The sequence below is a fragment of the Conger conger genome, chromosome 18 (genome assembly GCF_963514075.1).
Source record: "Conger conger chromosome 18, fConCon1.1, whole genome shotgun sequence".
NCBI classification, from domain to species: domain Eukaryota; kingdom Metazoa; phylum Chordata; class Actinopteri; order Anguilliformes; family Congridae; genus Conger; species Conger conger.
The window spans coordinates 8,897,054-8,920,000 of NC_083777.1; the positions used below are offsets into that span (position 1 = coordinate 8,897,054).

The 22,947-nt window shown below is 45.3% G+C and overlaps 1 protein-coding gene across 1 annotated transcript in view; it reads left to right on the forward strand.

Moving 5' to 3' along the window:
• The first annotated feature begins 1,767 nt into the window (after window positions 1–1,767).
• The window catches only part of LOC133118462 (coiled-coil domain-containing protein 85A-like), a 25,503-nt gene continuing 4,323 nt past the window's right edge, over window positions 1,768–22,947 (forward strand). The window contains exons 1-2 of the mRNA XM_061228491.1: window positions 1,768–2,371; window positions 4,763–5,672. Coding sequence (XP_061084475.1) covers window positions 2,144–2,371; window positions 4,763–5,672 — 1,138 coding nt within the window. The 5' untranslated portion in view covers window positions 1,768–2,143. The remainder of the gene's footprint in view (window positions 2,372–4,762; window positions 5,673–22,947) is intronic.

Consider the following 22,947-nt stretch of genomic DNA (forward strand, 5'->3'; position numbering starts at 1 on the left):
CATATTTCATGTCTGGTGTTCTGTTTATAGTTATTAGTTTGCACTTGTCTTCCCCTGTGATGTCTGAGTCTGAATGTTTACTAGCCCAGTCACTCCCTTGTCTGCGTGCCCCACTATTTGGGTGTTTACAGAGGGTTCAACCTTCCTTCCAATCTTGCATTCCTTACTTCCTGCTTTCTCTCCATTTCATGTTTGTACATAGCACTAATATACTAATCCCAACTAACATAGAATTTGTACAGTACTAATTATACTAACACACTAATATGTTTGTCAAACTAACCAACTAACATTCACTAGTTTTGGGTATTTGTAATTTAAATCACTTAACTAACTTACTAACGCATCTCCAGTTTCAATTCTGTTCTGTAACTCCGCCTCCCTATTCTATCACTGATGACTTGCTTAGTTTCAGCGAAGTATTCGCACCTGTCTCTCCTTATCTCTGCATCTTCTGATTCTCTGCAATTGTCTACTCTCTAGTCCGGAGCCGTTTGTATTACATGTGTATTACATGTTATTGTCCTATTACCCTTTCATGTGTTTCACCTAATGTTTATTTGTTAGACCGCCCTCACTCCCATGCCCTGCCTAGTTTGTCTCATTTCCCTGTGTATTTATACCTGTCCTTTTCAGTTGCACGCTGCTAGTTCGTCTTGTCCTGTTATTTGTTCTCAAGCTCTATATTCCTTCCCCCAGTTCTAGCCCCCTTGATCCTGAACGCTTGTTCCTGTATCCTTGCCCTTGTTCCTGAGTCCTTGCCCCTGTTTATTGGATATCCGTTTTTGACCCCTGCCTGCTTCCCTGGACTCTTCTTTGCATGTTGTGGATATCTGTACCTCTGCCTTGTTGGACTGACCCCCTGGTTTTTGACCCGCTCTGTCTGCCCCTGCTGTTGCAATTAAATCCGCCATTTTTTCTTCACCCCGGTCTGCTTTTGGTTCCTCTGTCCCCCTCGGCATAACAAAAATATTCAAATATGACGCTGATTTTGTATTTTTCCTTTTTTCTATGATCTGTTTTAACCTGTTGCTGCACGTCACAGCTATGTGGCTATAGTTTTGGGTGAGCTCTGGCCTGTCCAGGTGTTGATGTCAGGTTGCTGGACAATACATATGCTACAATAAATATGCAAAACAAAAGTATTGGACCATCAAGGTCAATTTCTTAGTTTTTGCTATACACTGAAGACAATTGAGTTTGAGGTCAAAAGCTGTACATGAGATGACAGATCTGAATTTCAGCTTTTATCTATATTTGTTAAACAACTTTTAACAAATATATCACCTTTTGTATCAGTCAACCCAATTTTTAGGTGAGCAAAAGTATTGGAAAATGTGACTGACAGGTGTTTCTTGTTGCCCAGATGTGCCCTGTTATATTGATTGGTTAAACAATAAATAGTTACAAATTTCTACTCTTGGTTTTTGCATTTGTGTTCGAAAAAATAAACCAACATGAAGACCAGAGAGTTATCTTTCGGCTGCCATGCAAGGTACTGACCAGCTCGTCGGAACCTATCGACACACCCATTGTCGCCTCACATTTATAACATTGGCATAGGTAACATTTTAAATGAACATCTTACCAAGCCTTAAACAGTAGATGGCGCTGCTTATCAACGCGTCCCACAACATTAAATTTGTTTTGAGAGAGAGAGAGAGAGAGAGCAGTCTGCCGTGTTCCTCGCTGCGGTCACGATCGCTCTGTTCCGTTGCCGCTATGCCTTTGCAGAAAGTGCCATTTCCATTTCAGTGCAGGCAGCAGCAGAACTCACAAAGAAGAGGCTGCACGCGCGGTGGGCGGAATGCTGACCGGTCACCGGGGAGACGGTGAAGGCTTCTTCAGCAGAGACAAAGCGGCAACTTGACTACAAAGGATGCTGAATTGGGAACCGTACACGCGAAGGGCATCGATCAGATTAGTTTTGTGTCTTCTTTTGACTTACTTTACATAGAGGGCATTATATTCCTCTTGTCACCAAAGCAAAAATGAGACGCGGAGAGAAACCAAATATGCGATACTTATAGTGGACTATCTTAACTCCACATACATTGTGGAAAGAGCACTGTGAAAGTGCAAGCGCGGGGCTATTTTATTTTAATTCGTGTTCTTCTGACCGTATTGGAATAACTTAAAATCAATGGAGATGGCAGCGCAGCTCCCGTCGGCTAAGAGTGCAGACAGTCCGGAGGAGGACATCTCCAAGCTTACGGATGAGGACCTGCTGAAGTGGACTAAGGAAGACTTGGTGCGTCGCCTCCGGAGAGCTGAAGCCGAAAAGATGAGCGTCATGTTGGACCATGGGAATCTCATCCGGGAAGTGAACCGCAGGCTACAGCTGCATCTGAACGAAATCCGAGGGCTTAAGGTGAGGCAAAGCGTGGACCATATGCGAGAGGAATTCATGTTTTGCTTTATTTCAGTCTTTAGAACTGTACGCTTTCGCCTTATTCTCCTGTTTTAACTCTAATTTCGCACACTAAATTTGAACTTCAAAATGGACAAGGATATTTGCAGACGCGCTTACTAGATAAATGCTGCGGACATATTAACTTTTTCTTATTATAGTTTATGGAGCCATTTGGAGAAACATGCTTATGGACATACAATTATGAATAAATCCATATTTTATAAAAACTATATTTTACAAATCCATTGATACTACTCCTGCTTTACAACATAATTGTGAAATTGACCAAATTCTTCAGGTAGCATAAATTTTATTTTGCAATCCACTGTAGTTCTCTCTTGCTAGACCTAGATGTCCCGGCAGCCAAAAGAGACACTTGTTGTAATCTAAAGGGTCTTGATAGTAAAACCCTAGTAGGTAGGTGCAACTGAAAATTATGCATGTAAAACCACACAGATTTAAGCAGTTCGATATTTTACAAATGACCCAAAACACATGATAAATGTGTTTTATCGCCAATTTACTTTCAAATGAAAGAGCCAGTTAGAGGGACAGATGTTTAGTGGTAAGAGACACTCCCAAAAAAATACAGCAAAGCGAAGGGGGCCACTTTGTGCAATAGATGTCTTGAGACTGAAATGAAACCCACTGAAATCAATAGGTTGCTAGCAAGGTGTTGGACTTCAAGGTGTGTGGTTGAAGCTTAAACATAACTGTCAACTCTCAGTGAGCAAATGTCTAGTTCTGCTGCATACTGACTCACACTGTAAACACAGTTGTATGCATGCACATACGTGAACACACACACATACACACACACACATTTATCCATAGCTTAAACCTCTCTCTGATCTGCATGCACACATGCGCACACGCACACACACAAACACACACACATGCATGCACGTGCACTCATTCTCACATACGCACACACTCTCTCTCTCACACACACACACACTCTCTCTCTCTCTCTCTCTCTCTCTCTCTCTCTCACACACACACACACACACACTCTCTCTCTCTCTCACACACACACAAACACACACACATGCACGCATGCACGCACATAACTCCCAGGCAGTAGAACACCCTCTCATCCGCTATCCGCTGCACCGATACCATCTTACCACACACACATTTTAAAGGCCTGCATGCATAGTTTTTGTGCTTTTGAGCTTCTCGTATCGTCTTTGAGCTTTCAGTTTTGCGTTGCCTAATGATTCAAGTAAAAAAAAAAGTACATTTTTGTCCAAGTATGCATATTTTAGAGTCAATGTGCTATTTTTCTGAGCTGTTGGTAAATCGGTAAATCGATGCTAAATGTGACATGGCGTATGTCTTTGCATAATTACCAGATGATGTTGCAATATTATAAGCCACTGAGCCCATGTAATCTGCCTCTTTGAGACCGAGCCAAAAGCCTTTCGGTGCCTTTCGATAACCCTGCTGACCTTTTAAATTAGTTAGTTAGTCGTCTGTTAGTTATTTTGCTCCTTGATTCTTCTCCCTCTCATTTATCATTGTATTCTCTCTTTCACCACTGTCCATGTTAACACAGAGAGCTGTCCATGTTAACACGGAGAGCTGTCCATGTTAACACGGAGAGCTGTCCATGTTAACACAGAGAGCTGACCATGTTAACACAGAGAGCTAACCCTAGGAGGCAGAGGGGGAGGGATTAAGGACTTTTCCCTAAACCTACGTCACTGCGGACGTTTTGTGGGCTTTTCAGATACTAAAACCAGGAAGAGAGTGCTGATGCATGTGGGCCTTTAAAGACCAGACTTAAGATGCATCTATAGAGACTCACATTCCCACAGCAGGTCAGAGGTCTGAGTAACACGATCCCTCCAGGTGTTTTAACCAATTCTATTGGAGTTTTATTTATGTTTTAACTTTTATGTACAGTATCCAGTATACAGTCAGAGAAAGGTGTAATTATTATTATTAACAGAGGATGCACATTTGTACAAAATAAGGCATTTTATCCTGCATTATAAAATGAAGCAATGGTATGCATATTTAAAGGTTTTGAGATGCTGTAGACATACATACATAAAAAAATTAAGGAAAAAAAACCAAAAAAACATTGTGAGTCACAAAAATGTCCATAAAACATTTTCCTGCTGAAACCAAATTTTCAGAACAACCCATTTACAGCACAGCTAGAAAGTCGTGGTTTTGGGACGAATGTTCACGAAACCATTGCTACTCCATCGTTACTCATCACTATAATGCACTGCTGTTCTGTGCCATCTGGAATGTGTCATAGACACTGCACACTTCATGACATAACGGTTTCTCTCCGTCTTTCTCCCCTCCTGAAAATGGCGTCTGCACCCAATGAAGGACGTGAACCAGAAGCTTCAGGAGGACAACCAGGAGCTGCGTGACCTCTGCTGTTTCCTGGACGACGACCGGCAGAAGGGCAAGAAGGTGTCGCGGGAGTGGCAGCGGCTGGGCCGCTACAGCGCGGGCGTCATGCGCAAGGAGGTGGCGCTCTACCTGCAGAAGCTGAAGGAGCTGGAGGGGCGGCAGGAGGAGGTGCTGAGGGAGAACCTGGAGCTCCGCGAGCTGTGCGTCATGCTGGACGAGGAGAAGGGCGGGAGGGGGGCCGTCGACAGCCAGAGCGGGGTGCACCAAGGCTCCGCCCTGGGTCCGGGGCTGCTTCGGGACGTGGGCGACGGCAGCAGCACCTCCAGCGGGGGCAGCACGGGGAGCACGGGCAGCCCCGAGCACCTCCAGCACAAGCAGCAGCTCCTCTCCGCTCCCGCGGGGGTCCCCCCCGAGCAGGCCGGCCGGCGCCGGAGCACCAGCCCAGAGCACCCGCCCCTGCTCCCCTCCTGCCGGCCGCGCTGCGGCTCCCTGCCCCCCGACCACAGGCCCAGCCCCGAGAGGCACGCCAAGGCCGCGGCCAGGGCCGGCCTCGAGCCGCCCGTCAAACACGGCGCCGCGGAAACGCTCGCCCAAAAACACCTGCTGGGGGCGGGGGCGGGGAGCCCCGAGCACCTTCACAAGCACAGGGGCGCGGCGGGCAGCGCCTGCGGGAGCCCGGAGCCCAGACAGAGCCCCGGGGCCACGCCCGAACACCTCCACAAAGGACGTGTGAGCGGGGCCAGCCCGGAGACCCACAGGCACCAGTACAGCTCCAGCCCGGAGCGGCTGAAGTTCGGCAGCCCCGGCAGAGAGGGGGCGCAGAAGAGGCCTGGGGGAGAGGAACAGCCCCCGCACCACCGGAGCCTCTATAACGGCGTGAGCGGTGGGTTCTGCAGGGGCAGGGGCGGGGGTGGGGTAGAGTGGGACAGGCCGAGCTGTGGGGAGCTGGCTGTATAGCGCACTCTGCTCTATGCAGCGCTGTCACACTCTGCCCTGTGGGGGGCGCTGTTACTCAGCCCTGTGTGCTCTTAGCCTGAAGTCAAGCAGCACGACACACACAACCATGCACATATGATCTCACACACACACACACACACACAGATGCACGCAGACACACACGCACACATATATAGCATACATATGCAAATACACAGGCATTCACATGCACATGCCCACATGCCCACAAGCACACAAACACACAAACACATCGTATACACATGCAGGTACACACACACGCACACACACACATTCATACATGCACAAGCACGCGGGTACACATACACACAAATGTTCATACACACACACAGGTGCACACACACACACACACACACACACACACACGCAAAAACCCTGTGGTATTACTGAAGAGCTCAGCAGGGCCTTGTTCATTGTTATCATAAACATTTCACTTAATTTTATGCTTCAGTTCCAGAGGAATGCATTCTAGAGTTTTTAGAGAATGTAATTTCCGACAAAATGACAAAAACATATAGTATTAGTTTCATTAATACTATATTGAAAAGTTGCCTTCTAAAAGTCAGTCTTAATCAGATTCAGAATTCATTTTTGTCTCAGACAATTTTCAGTTGAAGTGTTACATAACTGTAGACAATAGCAAATTGAAAATTACTAATTTATAATGAAGTAGCCTGAAATGAAACAAACGTTAGAAACGGCACAGGACCCGATGAAAAGTAACAAAAATATCACCGGTTACATAAGAGGCAGTAATTGCCAGCCCTGACTTAAAATAACACCATACAAACTTTATGCTAAAAGTGAATAATAAAAAACTAATATTAAGAGACATACAGTGCAGTCTAAGTATTTGAAGAGTAGTAGGTACACTTTCTGTTGTTTTGACTCTGCACTCCAGGGCATTGGATTTGAAATGAAACAAAGAGTGTGAGGTTAATGTATAGACTGTCACCTTTCATTTTGAGGGTATTTACATCGATATCAGGTGATCCTTGTAAGAATGACATCCCTTTTTATACATAGTTCCCCCATTTTAGGGGGCCAAAGGTCATTTTGACAGTTGGCTTCTCAGCTGATTCTGATTAGTCAGGTGTATTCAATCGCTTCCTTCGTGCAGGTATAATAAATCTTCAGTAGGTCTTCATTCTAGGATTTTGATTGCCTTCGGAGTCTGTTATTGGCATTTGTCTACATGGAGACCAGAGTTGTGCCAGTAAAAGTCAATGAAGTATTGGGAGGCTGAGAAAACAAACAAACAATGGGCTTACCAAAATAAACCATTTGGAACATCATTAAGAAGAAAGAGAGCACTGATGTATGTTAGGGATCATTGCCTTTGGCTCTTGGGCAGTTCCTCCATTAATTAACAAGGCGGTTTGCAATAACTTGAACTCTGCTGGCTCTTTTAGGTACTACTCAGCAAACTGTAACCCGGCCATCCTGTGGTTTGCATCTTGCAGTATAGCCTCTGCAGACCTGTTTGTGAAGTCTTCTGTGGAGAGTGCCATGCCCTAATACAGACCAATGCAGTATCTGCCCCAACCTATCTGAAATTATTCACCATCCTTTCCCACTTTTTTTACCATGGCCTCAGTTGATCTTATTATGTCGGTTAATGTAGAGTTGCCCAACCCTGTTGCTGGAGATCTACCTCCCTGTAGGCTTTCACTCAGACCCTAACAAAGCACACCTCATTAAACAGCTCAAGATCTTCTTGATATGATAAATCGTAGAATCAGGGGTGCCAAATTAGGGTTAGTGGATCTCCAGGAACAGGGTTGGGCCCCGAGTTAGAGTGTAATGAAAGGGAAGCACTGTTTTTGCCTGGCTTGTTTTTTTATCTGCTGTGGTCGGTAATGATTTCCTGGATAGAAACTGCTGAGTGGCTCAGCTGTCTGAAGCCATAGGACTAATTCCTGGAGGGGAATTATTTGCCTTGCTTTGCGATAAAATAAATAACATATAACGGGGCCTTATTTACAGCGAATTCCACCGAAACGGAAGGCAATACCGTACTAAAAGTGCCCCCAGGTTTTCAAACATATATTAACTAAAAAAAACAAACATATACAGTATGACTCAATTTCATGCAGGATGATTTGACTGGCGAAAAAGGAATTCATCAATTTTTTCAAGGAGGATTATTCGAATGGCAACAAACGGATGAATCGCATGAACTGGGATAGGATTCGTCTCTCCTTCACAATTAAAACCGCAATTAAGAGCGTGGCTGAATGCGAACCCGCTGTGCGCTGTGCGTCGGGGGCTGTCGGTTGGAGGAACAGGGCCCGTTTTGTTGGAAGATGAATAGGCCTGTCCGTGCTCCGTCACCTCCGTGACACGGGGAGCTAACGGGGGGAACCGGCGGACGGGGGGGGGGCTCCTGGCTCCCAGCGCCGCTTCGCCGTTCTTAACGATGCCGAGAGCCAATTAAAGAGCCCCGGAGCCTGTCCAAGGGTCAGGCACGGAGGCCCGCTCTGCGTTTGTTGCGCTGTTTTTCCATGATGCCGTTTCATATATTCAAAGATAGTGCGGCTTCACTATAGTCGCTGGAGCCCCTCATAAGGCAACGCAAAGTGCTTACTTGCTTTGCCAAAACTGTACATTAAGTGTACAGTAATGACTGCGGGTATTTGTATTGGTTTTAATTTGTATTCTGTAACTACTAGCTGATGTTATTATGTACCAACTTGCTATAGCAGTCATCACTGACGCCTTTATTAGGTAGAACTCTACAGCAGCGTTGTTAATGCAAATATCTCATCACCCAGTCACATGGCGAAAACTCCATGCATAAAAGCATGCAGGCATTGTCGAGAGATTCAGTTGTTGTTCAACCCATACATTAGAATGGGGAAGAAATGTGATTTTGACGGTGGAGTGATTGTTTGTGCCAGACTGGGTGGTTTGAGTATCTCAGAAACTGCTGATTTTGTGCACACCAGTCTCTAGAGTTTACAGAGATTTGTGCAAAAAACTAAAAACATCAAGTGAGTGGCAGACGAAAATGCCTTGTTAATGAGAGTGGTCAGAGGAGAAGGGCCAGACTGGTTCAGATCGACAGGAAGGTGACAGTAACTCAAACAACCACACATTACAACAGTGGTATGCAGAAGAGCATCTCTGAACACACAACATGTCGAACCTTGAAGTGAATAGGCTACAGCAGCAGAACATAAAAAAATTAAAAAAGTCTAATAAATACCAAATAGTGACACTGGGTATAGATTACCAAGGGTAATGTTATTTAGACAAGTTGGCTAGCTACTAATGTTATACTAAGTTAGCTCAGTCAATGGAGCGAGTCAATAAAGTGGCAAATGTTAGTTAAATGACCTGGAAAATAAATTAAATGAAAAGTATTAATGTAGGCTGCACCGTATACCCATTTATCATACTTTATTCGTTTATGCTCATCCAAAAACAGTGACAAGATGCTGCGCTAATGGGAAATGCTATCGTATTTGGAAAGTGCATCTCCAGTCGATCATGGTTAAGCATGTTACTATGGTGATGACCCTGCACTTTGCGGCTATTGTGATTTATTTATGTATTTATGTAGTTATTTTTACGACCAGGCTTTACACCTTTAATAACGCTGACACAAAAACAATGTGCTGTGTTCTTGATTTGGTCTGTTTCGAAGAGACATATGGTGTGGTGCAGAATAGTTTAGGGCACATGACATTCAGCCTGTTCTGGTCTAAATGGTAACAATGCATGTTGATGACACACTTATAAATGAAAAGAAAAGGTACATAAATACAACTAAAATAGTAACAACAAATGCAGTGATAGTTCATGAGTAGAGCCAAATAAATAGATAACAAGCAAAAAACCAAATTATATGTAATGCATCAAGAGAGAAATAGCATTACATATAAATACATTAAAAAACCATTCAAAGCAGCGGTAAAGGAAAGCAGGGATACACTGCAGTAGGAGCAGAGTATAAATATTGCTGTAAGTAAACGCACTGTCAGATGGAAAGTTCTGGCAGGCAAACGTCTGAGGAGAATCTCTGGGGTTGCCGATTCGTTCTTCACTTGCCCTCATCCTTCCTTTGCCAAAATGGCTGGCCATTTTTGGGGCCGGGGAAATTATAATATGGCCGTGTAGCCAACTGGACTGCCGGCCACTGGGAGAGCATGAAGGATTATCCCTTAAGAGGTTTTCACAGACTGTGTTCCCCCCCCACACCCCTCCCTCCCTCGCAGTTTGTTCCCTGTTCAGAGTCAACTGTCCTCCTCAGCAAACGATGCTGCACTTTTTTAATAAGCGGAGAGGATAAATTGATGCGCTTAAATTGCATTGTCGCGATACAAAATGTCAGCAAAGATTTTGCTGAAACAAAATTGCAGAACAAAGGAAACTGCCCGTGACAGACAGACTGACAGATAAATAAATAAAGGGGGCAGGGGGCTTAAAGGCATTTATGTCCTCCTGTGGAGTAAATACTCAGCACAGATATTGCTGTAGGATATGGGTCCCTGGTGAGGTGTGGCCATTTATAGCTTTAGTCTAGCCATTTAAAGCATGAAGCCTTGCATGACATGATGCTCATCTTGCTGCTGTGCTATTTGGTCTCAATAAAAAAGATGTGAATTAAAGTCCAGACACCTTTACTAATGAACTTAATTATCTTTTATGGCTTAGGCGGTTGAAAGCCAGGTTAGTGTATTGGGGAGTGTATCGCGTGGGGAGCAGGGGTGTGGGTAAAATTGGGGGTGGTACTGACAGAAGGGTCATTTTGTGTGTGTTTTTGTGTCCGCTTTCAGAGAAGCAGCTCAACGAAGTGTGGATAGCATTGTGACGCGAGACCACTGTTGTAATCTGCAAAGCCCTTTGTGTTCTTCACAAAAGAAGTATCTGGGTTTACTTCTGCTGTCTCTAGTTGTGGTGCTACATAGGTAAACACGGGCCCTGAGACCCAAATGGGGGGAAAAAAGACAGATCGATGCATGAACTGTGGATCTGATAGCTGCATGCTACAGCACACTGTTCAGAAGCTACTGCATTGCAATGCAGGTGAAGCGCTTTGCTTCCCAACACCTTTCAGAAGAGACATCTTTACAAGTTTGACCTTTACAGAAGTGGCGGGAGAGGACAAGATTGAACGTTCCCAGAATCCCCCTGGTACTTCTCCCCCTCTGGAATGCCCGTGGTCCAACAGAACTTTGTGAAAAGGGCCCTAACTGGAGGCCCAGCGCTGCAACACATTGACCGTGAAAATCGCTCCCCCTTTATGTACAGTCCTAACACGGCGTCTCGGCCAATAGCCGCCCTGTCGTCTATTTTCAGACCTCTTTCCATGTCAGCGATCGAGGAAGAAAACGCAGACAATCGGCCGATCAGTCGACCCGTCACTCACCCGATGAATAATGAATAGCAATGTTGTTCCGAACAGAACCGCTGTTGTGCTGGAAATGGGAAAAGCACAAAGAGGCCATCTCACAGGGAGTTCATTCTTCAAGGTGGCAGCTGTTCCTACCTAGAGCAAATTACACAGGGTGCAATTTTACTTACAATCCATTTGTACAGCTATTTTAATCTATTTTTACCGAAGCAATTCAGGCAGGTTAAACACCTTGCTCAAGTTTACAGCAACAGGGAACTGCTGGGAGTCAAGAAGACAACCTTTCAGTTGCAAGCCCGGTGTCGTCGTTTGATGTTATTGTGAACGGGAGTGGTTCTTTTTTTTGTTGCATTGGCCATGCCCTGCGATGGACTGGCGACCTGTCCAGGGTGTATTCCTGCCTTTCGCCCAATGTATGCTGTATGAAATGCTGCTGCACAGCCGTGCAGTAGGAAGAGGGTTTTACATGCACCTGACTTTGATTCTGTTTTTCAGGATGTAGTTTTTGAGAAGCTCCATGGGACCATTTCTGAAAAAAGTGAGACTGTACCAATTAAATTTAAAGTGTGTGCACTCAAACTTCCCGCATGTGCTGAGCTGAGGAAGGTGATGGAAACGTTTTGCACTTAGTACAAATTAAAGCCCAATTTCCGTTTGTTAGCCCATCACGTTGCTGCAGTGTCATTAAGTATCAATTTGGGAGATTAGAGATGAGCAATTGAGCCTACAAATTTGCAGTCACCGCCGCCCCCGCCCCTGCCCCCCAGTCCTGCTGTGCGCGAGTCACTGCGTGGGAGGACTACACAACTACTGCATTTGACTAATTGACCCCAGGAGTCAAGATCTGCCAATGAGTCAGGAGGATCCCGGCATACTGAACCCCACTCTCCGCCCTCAGCATCTCTATGGACACCTGTGCGTTTGCCGCTTTGCCAGCGGGTCTCTCCTCCAGTCAGCCCTGGTCTCTCTTCCAGTCAGCCCTGGCCTCTCCTCCAGTCAGCCCTGGTCTCTCCTCCAGTCAGCCCTGGTCTCTCCTCCAGTCAGCTCTGGTCTCTCCTCCAGTCAGCCCTGGTCTCTCCTCCAGTCAGCCCTGGTCTCTCCTCCAGTCAGCTCTGGTCTCTCCTCCAGTCAGCCCTGGCCTCTCCTCCAGTCAGCCCTGGCCTCTCCTCCAGTCAGCCCTGGCCTCTCCTCCAGTCAGCCCTGGCCTCTCCTCCAGTCAGCCCTGGTCTCTCCTCCAGTCAGCCCTGGCATCATTAGATGAATCTCGCCATCGCTGTGTCGTCATTAGATTCGGTCCCTCTGGGCAGGATCCGCCCCAGCGTCGGGGGATTGGGGTCAGTTCCATTTCAACTCTGTCAATTAATTGAAATTCTGAAACACTCTGACCCCTAACCCTTCTGTTGTGGTGCATTAGTGTGATGGAGATACCCGATACCTGCAGTATTTCGGTGGAGGAGAAAAACTGTTTTGACTGATTGTTGCTGAAATTTAGACTGCGGTTTTACAACAACTGCTGTCAATAAAAAAAGCCAGTTCTCTTGAATCAATTTAGAACTGGGCTATTGGAGCTGAAAAGCAATATACATATGTTTTATAACATGTTTTTAATGTTCTTTGACCTGATAATACGGACAGGTGCGATTTCAGCAGGGCGACGTGTGACCTGCATTGGGATTCCTTCACATCACGTTCACACTACACCTGAATAAAACGGAGTGAAACCAGTCTAGGGACGGCACATTTGGAGCCATTAAAAGCCACTGGCGTGGGAATACGCAGAAAGCCCGAGTAGGCAGACGTTCATCTGCGTGCGTTTCTCTTTCCTGTCCAATCGGGACGCTCCATTCCTCTGGCATTGAGCGCTAATAAGAACCCCAGGGTGTTACAAAATAATTTGCTGTGGTGGGAATCTGTTCGGCGTTTATGTTTTGAGCTGGGTCCGACCATTAAAATTAGTCAATTAGGACAGATTACCGTTATGCCGTGGCATGAGAACTTCGTCGCAGTGCAGCCATTTAAAAAGCAGTTAGCTGCTGCCGGTATTGTTGCGCTTTATTCTGGTCAACCTTCATCTTTGGGCAATATTTTCATGTGGGAAATGATAGAAAGCACCGGGTTTCATTGCAGGAATGTAGGCATGCAGTCTTCTTGGTGCCTTTTGAACACAGTCAGGCTTTTTGTGTAGCTCGGTGCTGTTGAGAGAACTGAATATGGCAAAAACGGACATGAACAATGGTTTCCTCTTGAGAGTGGAGGATCAGACATCAGGTCTAGATGAGTAAAACTGCTAACCAACATACAATAACCAAAGTAACAATGTCCCATGAAAAAATTAAGTTAGAAAGGTGCAGCAGGTGCTTCAGTCCATTGGTATCCTCAGAGCCATGCACATTTACATTTTACAAATACTTTCCCGCTTACATTTACATGCACAATACATTTACTTGTAAATTTACAGTTAGGCCTATATTGGCAATAACATTTACAAGCACAAATCTGTTTGTATTTACAAACAGACCTACATTTGAATGCTCATCTATATGCACATTTACATGTACACTTAAAATGTACATGAAGGCCTACATTTCCTTGTACATTTATACATGTATGATTATGTTTACATTACATTACATTACGTGGCATTTAACAAAGTGCAAATCAATCACAAGAACAAGTGCAAAAGTAGACCTGAGAGGACAGTACAGTTCCGAGTCCTAGTGTAAACATACAGACATTCAGAACCCTTGAAGAGTACAATCAACTTTCAAACTAGCATACCACTGTTGGCAGCTAGAATACAACAGCCAATAAAAACAACAATACCTATACAAGTAACGATATCTCTACATAAGTGCCATTGCGGTCTAAGGCTTTAAGTGATTGTGATTCCACGAAGGGGAGATCAGCAAGCCAGTGCCACCTCCACGGCCAGAGGGCCGGGGGGTGTGTGAGAAGGAGAAGGAGGATGAGAGGGCAGCGGGGGTGGCAGTGTTCTCTGGTGTAATCCAGGTCTCGGTGAGGGCAAGGAACTGTAGGGACAGGAGGGAGGCATAACCAGTAATGAAGTCAGCCTTCCGTGTGGCAGACTGACAGTTCCATAGCCCCCCTACAACTGTGAAGTTGTCACAGGGGGTCAGTGAGGGGTAGCAGAGGTTGGTGGGGTTCCGTCGTCGTGGAGGGCCAAGTCGCTGGAAGCGCGTTCTGAAGGGGAGAGAGCAGACCGTAATGGGGTGCTGACACACCATACCATTCCAAAATGGGAGGGAGCGTCGCTCTGAGCACGCCTATATAAACTGCTAATTACTAATGCAAACTAGCGATCTAAAAATTATCCTAACAATTGCAGCGTCCAAAGTATCTAACTGATTCTGATCACCTAATCAGAATAACAGAACCGAGCGAAACTGCCGGCGGCTGGTGAAAAACACATGAGATTTGCTAACTAATGACAGAAAATGCAAAACACCTGGTCTAACTAACGCAGTAATTTGACAACAAATCTACAACTGCTGATAGACTAACATGGTTTCCTTATAACATACTGCTCACACGCAAACACACAGAAACAATACTTAAGTTCCCTGGAGGTCTTCGAGTACACACGGCTAGTGGAAAAAATGCACTTTACATTTACAATGAGGCATTTAGCAGATTCTCTTATCCCTGGCAACTTACACAGATCAGCCTGGTACAGATGCTCTGTGATTGAAATGTGTTCACAATAGGGGTGTGACTGCAGTGTAAAAAAAATAATAATAATTGCCATGGTAACAGATAATTGGCAAGTGTACATAGCCTACATGTTGTGTTTCATCCATTCTCCCAGACCAAAAATACAACCGGTGACATATAAATCAACTTATTTACGTATCGTAAAATTAACCCTCGGGAACTAATCAAGTCAGCAGGCTTTGTATTATTTATGAGCCACTGATACTGCTTGGAGCTAAAATATAAAATGATGTAAATATTGCGTGAGGTTAAAGAGTGATTTATTACCCTCTGCATCGGTGCGGCCTTAGACATGCAATACCCTTTCTGTGTGACATTAGGGTATCCCATTGTGTGATGGACTGAGATAAAGTAAATCATTTTGGAAGGATTTGTGAGAAATCTCAGGGGATTCTTATCTCAAACTTAAGCTGCCATATATTCCTGCGATGTATTACTTTCACACCGTTGCCTACTTGCAGTGCCTAAGATTTAAACATAGCACAGTGAGGCAGGATGCCTGCTGTTTGCCGTTATCTGTTCAAACCCTTTTTAAATACATTTCACCACTATAAAATGGGCATGTTGTATTGTTGAGTTTCTCTCTTGCCAAATATTCACCGGATAAATCCCCTTTCAAATTTGAGGACAATATCACCAAAAATGAGCATTCTGCATTGTTTTTTTCTAATCTATGTCTGGGCAGTCTTCCAGAAGGACACATAGAAACTTCCCCCCGCCTGTTGTCCTCCCCTTGCAGCAATGAATGCAAAAAAAACAAAAAAAACCTTAAGGTTTTATATAACTGTTTAATATGTCAGATGATTGGGTATTTAGCCCGAGCATCGGGGAACCCTGATGATAGGCACAACATGATTTTTCATGTAAACACCAAGTTGGGACCTCAGATCTATCTCACTGTTACAGCCATTCCAAAATGTATATGATTAGTAAGGTTTCCTTATGATGGCCATAGAAATCGACTGCAGTGGGGTCACATAGCACAAGCATCCACACAGGCTGTGAACCTCGACTTCCAGGTGCTTCAGCTCGTAAACATTTCATTAAGATCTCAATGAAGTATCTGAATGATATTGTATGAATGAAGACAAAGACCACTGCTGTAAGAAGGTGTGTGTACAGTGTCATCAGGGTTTGGTCATATACAACGGGAGCAGATAAAGCCATAGCACACAGGGCTCCAGGCCTCTCAGGACTGGGGCATCTTACTGCTCTGGGCCTCATAGCTCCAGACTGCTGGCCATAGGCGAGGCTGGAATGGCAAATAGCAGGCCAGAGGGATTTCACTAATCTGATACTATATAAGATACACTTTATTAAACCTTGTGGGGTAATTTGCCCTCTGCATTGGACCCATCCTAGTTACTTAGGAGCAGTGGGCAGCCACAATGTAGTGCCCGGGGACCAACTCCAGTTCTGAGGCCAGTGCCTTGGCAACGGCAGGAGCACACCTAACCTGACATGCAGGTTGCAGTGGGAGGGCAATAATGAAGAAATCCACCCCATCAATCCATCCAAAAAGAAATAAAGGAAAGGTCAAGTTTTACTGACATTGGGGTGGCATTACCTCAGGCAGTAAGAGCAGTCATCTGGCAGTTGGAGGGTTGCCGGTTGGAGGGTTGCCTGGGTGTGTCAAAGTGTCCCTGAGCAAAACACCTAACCCCTAAATGCTCCTGACAAGCTGGTTGGTGCCTCCTATGGCAGCCAATCGCTGTTGATGTGTGAACGTGTGCATGAATGGGTGAATGAGAAGCACTATATAATATAATGAGATACAGCGCTTTTGGATAAAGGCACTATATAAATGCCAACCCTTTACCATTTACTGTGAGTTCTCAGCCAGAGGGAACACAACTGCTGTGACTGAAACACTTGCTCTTTCACCGCAGATGCCGTTGCGTTCCGAGACCCTTTGAAAGCTGGCTTTCTGATATTTTTAGGGCCTAATCCGAGCGGCCCACTTTGAGAGGAGCTGGCAGTTGGGACTCTAAAGTATGTAAATGCATGCGCACACATGGACGTGAGAGGCAGGGCCTGTGTGGCCCACAGTGGAGGGAGATTGAATGTGCAGGTCTCTTTGACCTGGGCCGGGCTGCGGAGGGCTCGGAGCAGGCCGGGAACCTGGCCCCGCCGCAGAAAGTGCTGATGCATCACGGTCCAGCAGACAGGGAGGTGACTTAGAGGTGGAACGTCACGGAGGACGAGAAGGCCACGAGCGTGCCAGGCCTACTGAAACGTCCAGGTGGCTCCGGTGTGAAGCGAAGCGTTCAGCAAGGACTGGCCATGAGTCAGTATCGGGAAGGAGAGTAGGCACACTTGTGTGCAAATTGTTTTCTTCTACAAAACATTGATTTCTTAAGTTTCAATTAAGTTATGATTCCTGTGAATTTAATTATCAGTGTTAAGTATATATTCTGATTACATGCAGATATTGTACCAATTTAATTATATATGATTAAGGGATTTTCAAACGCTGATGTCCTGTATGTCAAGTATAATAGCTGCCAGTGAGCTCAAATAATCACATCATGAACCTAGTGATGTCCAAGAGTTACAGACTCTTTAAAGTTGTCAAAACTTACTCACACTGACTTGTAATCTCTTTGGTCAGGGTTGAGGTCAATTCAGACCAGGTCATTTCTAATTAAGTTTTTGTAACAGTGGGACAGAACAGAATTCCTACCTCTTTGCCTATCTTTACACCCCAGCAATGCTTTATGTACGTACATTCAAGCTGCCTTGAAATTAATTTGGGATTAAAAGTTAATTTACATACAGATGCCAACATATTTCTTCGGAGAATATAATGAGTGAGGGAAGGGTGCCATTGCTACTGGGTGCTTGGCTATTTCAGTAGATAATTTGGAGTGACTGTGATTGTGTGGGTGTGTTTGTGCCAGCCTGAGTGAGTGAGTGAGTGTGTGCATGCGTTTCGTCTCTGTATTTTGGACGAGGCTGATGACACTGCTGAGTTTTTGGGTGTAGCTGTCTCTGTTTAGGTCACCGATAGTGTGGGCAGGGACAGATGGCTCCTCTCGCTGCTGGATATATTTTCGGGAAGGAGCAGCTCGGTTCTGACCGATTTCTCACTACGTAAGGGCCGCAATTCCGGTCCTTTGTTCAGGGTGTCCGTTCCACGTCTGGCGGGAAAAGAACCCGCTCGAATTATCGAGCGTCCGTTTTCGTAATCCTCGCACCAAGCCGTGACGCATGCCGCCTCAGTTCGCACTGTATCTGGGGTGCAGCTGATGCCGAGTTGCTTTGTTGACGTTTCTGATTGGCTGGGATGGTTTCTTCTGGCAGGGGACACGGCTATGTGGCAGAACCGAGTTAGGCCAGCAAGCTTCCCTGGGGTTCCTGGTCCGGGCCAGAAGGAACGGAGATTGGCAGGCTTCCAGCGACATTGCCAGGGGTAACAATGGCCTTCATCCCTGGTTATCTCCGCTCAGAAAGCAGCTTAGAGGCTAAGGCCAGGGAAGCTCTGAGATTTTGGTATGGCTTGCAAATGTAACTGGTTTGATTTGACACAGCACGAATGTCCCTTGACGGGGTGCAGATTGATGGTGAAGAGGCGTTTGCTCGTGGTCGGGCTGTGCAGCACGCTAATGGTGCAGCTAGCCATGAGTAGCGCCAGCAGTCACTAAAGTGAAGGTGGACTCATTTTACTTCATATGGGCAGCTTGCCTCTTTTGTATGGTTCACACTTACTTTATACACCACAGCTGTACCATTTTGACTGCACACGTATGCGAATGGAAGCATTCACCTTGTTTCTTTGCATCGGTGCTTAAACCACAAGCAGTGCCATTCCAGCAAGCAATTTTGTATTCCAAAAAGAAAGTTTGGTGACATGTTCCTCACGACTTAATGTAATCTCAGAACCGGATCTGATCGTACCCAGAATGTTCTGTCTTTAAACGTCGCGTTAGCCAGAGCGGGGCAGGGGGCCCTTCAGGTTCTCAGTGGGGGGGGGGGGGGGCGTTCAGCCGCACACCCCACGCATCTGCCCCTCCGTCTCTCGCAGGTGTTCGCCACACCTCTTCAGACGCTTTTATGACAGCTCGTGAGTGGCACCCTTTGTTCCAGCGGCTCTCCGGAGTGCTCAAACATCAAAGCCGGCGACTGAAAGGCGGGGGGGGGGGGGAAGATGCAAACGAGGACGGGAGAACAGGGCAGCCGTCGTCGTGCGCGGGCTGCAGAGCGGCTGAAAGCTCTCTCTCTCTCCGTGTTAGAGTAGCATGGGGTCTGCGCATATGCTGCTACACGGTGAAGGCTCTCTTCTCCTCCCACACAGCCAATCGAGTCAGGACACACCGGCGGGGGGAGACAGGGAAACGGTGGCAGGAGTTTGAGCCATTAAAATGAAGCCGTTCACCGTCTAATATGTGAATGTATCATCCGTCGCTATACATCATTATACATCATACCCTTTATGTAATGTTATATAATCTAACGCAACTCCTTTCATGCTGACGTTTTCAACATTGCATGCGAGTTGGGTCCTGTTTCAGTTCACCGAGTAAATACAGATAAAATAAAATAAACTAGTGTTCTGCATTGATGCTGCTGATACAAATAGACTGCTGTGTATTGTCCCTTTTTATACAATTAAACAAATAAAAATAGTTATGCGAATAATCGGGAAATAATTAAAAGAACTGCATCTAGTGAGTAATCTGAAATGGCCGCTAGCTGCCTTTGCCATGATGGTGATGCAGGTATATTTTCCATTTATGGAAGCAATGTAGCCCCGTCATATCTGACAAGCCTGTGTGCACACGACTCACCAGCACCCAACAACATGGGCATAAAATATAGCTTCTGCACTCAGTACTCAGTCATATTGCCTTTTCTTGTTCGGAGGTGATAAGCCTCACTCAGTCTAGCAAGCCTGTTTTTCATTTGTGCACATAGATTGTCTTATCATTTATATTGCATTTTCATATTTGGGACAGATCATTGTAATATCTCCCATATATGAGTAAACTGGATTTTTTAGACTTGGTCCAAGGTGATGCACGTTACCTCACTAAACACACAGGCTTTTTAAAGCATTCAAATGTTCATGTCTGCCACTATACTCAGACGTAATGCGTGTATACGCTTGGGACCATAGACAAAGTAACTGCGCAGATTGAAAGCTTTGTGGTTCCCTCCAACATATCAATTTGTGGAGCTATCATCTTGCACTGCTTTTAGCAGCATTGTTGATGAAGTCCGCTAATGAAAAGTATTACCTCATTTTGGACGTCATATTTAATGAACACAATGTAACGTTCATGTATTTTTAGACGGGTGAATATCACTCCCACAAGGTTAGGGCCTTTGAACAGTAAATATGTTATCAGTTATTCGAATGAATTTGAATGTATTAATTGCAGTTCTATTAATTCCTCATTAACGTACGCTGTACCACTGCAGGCTCTATGTACATAGGTTACTCGTTTTATTCCTGAAGAGAAAGTGTTTCCTTGGCATTAGAGGAAATTAGTCGTTTAAGCTGTATCTTATTTATGCTGTAAAAACAGCCGGCTCTCCCAGTCCTTTGAAACGCGTCGCAGGGGGAGATTTGAGAAACAACGGGTTAACAGCGCCTTCAAACCGTCTGGACGAAGACAGCGACGTCCTCCCTCGGCGTGAAGTGACAAGCGACGCTCCCGGGGCTGTTTATTCTCCGGCACTTTCCCGCGGCTATTTTTAGGTCCTGTCTCCCAATGAGAGGGAACCGCGGGAAAATATGCTAACGATAACCGTGAGGACGATGAGTGTGTCGAACGCACACACCTGAATGTGTGTATTTACCCCTCTTCAAGCCACTCGCCTTTACGAGGAATTCAGCTGCATCCTCCAGCATGGAGACTGAAGATACAGCACATTATAGTAACGCCTGACTGCAGCAGTGCTGATTAATCTACCAGACTTAACCATTAAATACGGGACGGTTGCGGTCACCCTATAGTTTCCACTGCTGCTTCCATAAGTAACCGTTCATTTAAGCTAAATGAGAATTTCGCACATATATGCGCGGGAATGTAATTAAAACTGTGACACTTGGCTGCAAAATAATGAGGAAACTAAGCAATTCGGGCCCAGTCCTTGCGCTAATTAATCGAGCAAAGCAAAGAATCGGGACATCAATTAACTCTGTGAATTTTGTACTCAGCTCAGAAGGAAGGGTAAAGCAGTGCATCTGTGAATGCTTTAGCTGTTGCTCTGTTCCTTCAGTGGAGAGGGACTGGAAGCTTCTTTTGTGGAGCAGAATACGGAGTAGACCCTTAGCTAGGTCAGCAGAGCAGGCATCTATTCTCTGCGGTAACATTATCGTTTTTATGATTGAGGGTACGCCATCCCCCTGCTGCGTTAAGTGGAATGTAATTCTACTTTCTGTTGTTCGGTTTAGAAAGAGCTGTCACTCACTGATATCTTCGTGGACAAATAGGTTTTTAAAGACAGAAATCTGACACGGCCCCTGTGACACGAGAGCTGGAGAGCACAACCTGCCAGTTATGTAGGACAGGAAGTGAGAAGGGCAGAGGATGTGAAAGGTACACAGAGCCTCACAAACCTCAGCAAATTTCTAACCTGAATATGAACAGGACAGTATGCTGTGGAAGTAGGCCAGCCCCTTCATTATGTACGCGAACCCTCGGTGAACAGCAGGAGCAGAAGGGTGATGTTGGCGGCCTCTGCTAAGATAAAATCACATTTTAAAGTTAATTTCGGACTTCGGTCAAGAGAGGAAGTGCAGCAACAAACACGCTCAATCCACAACACTGTTTATCCCTCCCCCTTCTCTGTGAACGCGCTGACGTTGAAATGCCATTGGCAATTAGAACCAATTTTAAACTAATGAGCTTGAATTATTGGACAGCTATACAATGTTTTCGTACAGAGTGCCGGCCCGTCAACTCCATATTTTGAAACCCGGATTTAAAGACTATAAACACAGGCAGAGAGTGAGTGAACATGTCAGTGAGCCTTTTTCAATGATGGGAATGCATTTACAATGGTCTTGTAACAATGTTTTAACACAGATATATTACCTATTGTACCTTTAAGTACCATACGTACCACTCCTTACCCAGCTAACTAAGAATGCTTTCACAATGTTACTTGAATGTTTTGTCAGTGTTATAACATTGCCGCCCAAAGGCAGCAACATTGTGAGAAAGTTTTGTGTTAGCTGAGCATACTCTTGTTCCAATAAATAGTATATCTGGAACATGTGGTGTGAACAGAGCATCTATGGTTAATCCGTCCGGTTCTGGAAACATGCAGATCAACACATGCGCAGTTGCACACTTAAACACACCTACGCAAACACACGCACACACAAATAAACAGGGCACACACTCACTCACCATTTCATGGGTTTAACTGCACTTGCGTCACTGAATAGCCTGCTGTCAGCTGTATCATCTAGTGGGATCTATAGTCGATAGCCATTTTACACTTGCTTTGGAACAGTGTCACTGCTGTTGCCACATCATCTCTGGCCATAGATATAGAGGTCTCTAGGAACAGGGCCTGCGATTATAGTCAGAGACCCCTATTTATGGCCCACAATGCACTAGTTGTGTCGGCGTGCTGTGCGGTGTGTGTTTAAGGAGGGACAGCTGTTGGGGATCAGACACATTCTCTGGTGCATAAGCCGTGGGCATGTTTTATTTGATTAAGTAAATAATTAATGTTGTTTTTCATTGAAGGTTAGGGCGGCTTGATGCGAAATCTCAAGATATTGATCTCAGTAACTCTAGCCTTGAGACATAAATAAGGACATTCAGGCCAAACCCAGGACAGATCCTTTATTACAAACCTGTGGAACTTCCAAGATTGCAACACAGAAAAGCCATTTTCGCATCGCTCCGTTATGAAATTTGTCACAAACACTTTTAAAAACCATAACTTATGGCTTTAGGAAAATCTGATAAAGGACGAGTCCACGTCGTATGATTTCAGGAACAGCTGCATTGTTTGAAATCCGAGGCAGCCGTATCAAGCGTTCGCCGTTGTTTTCGGATAGGAGACAGACAGCAGTCAGGTTAATTCTTTAATTACAGTGTTACTCTGCCCAGGACTGACGTGTAGTCAT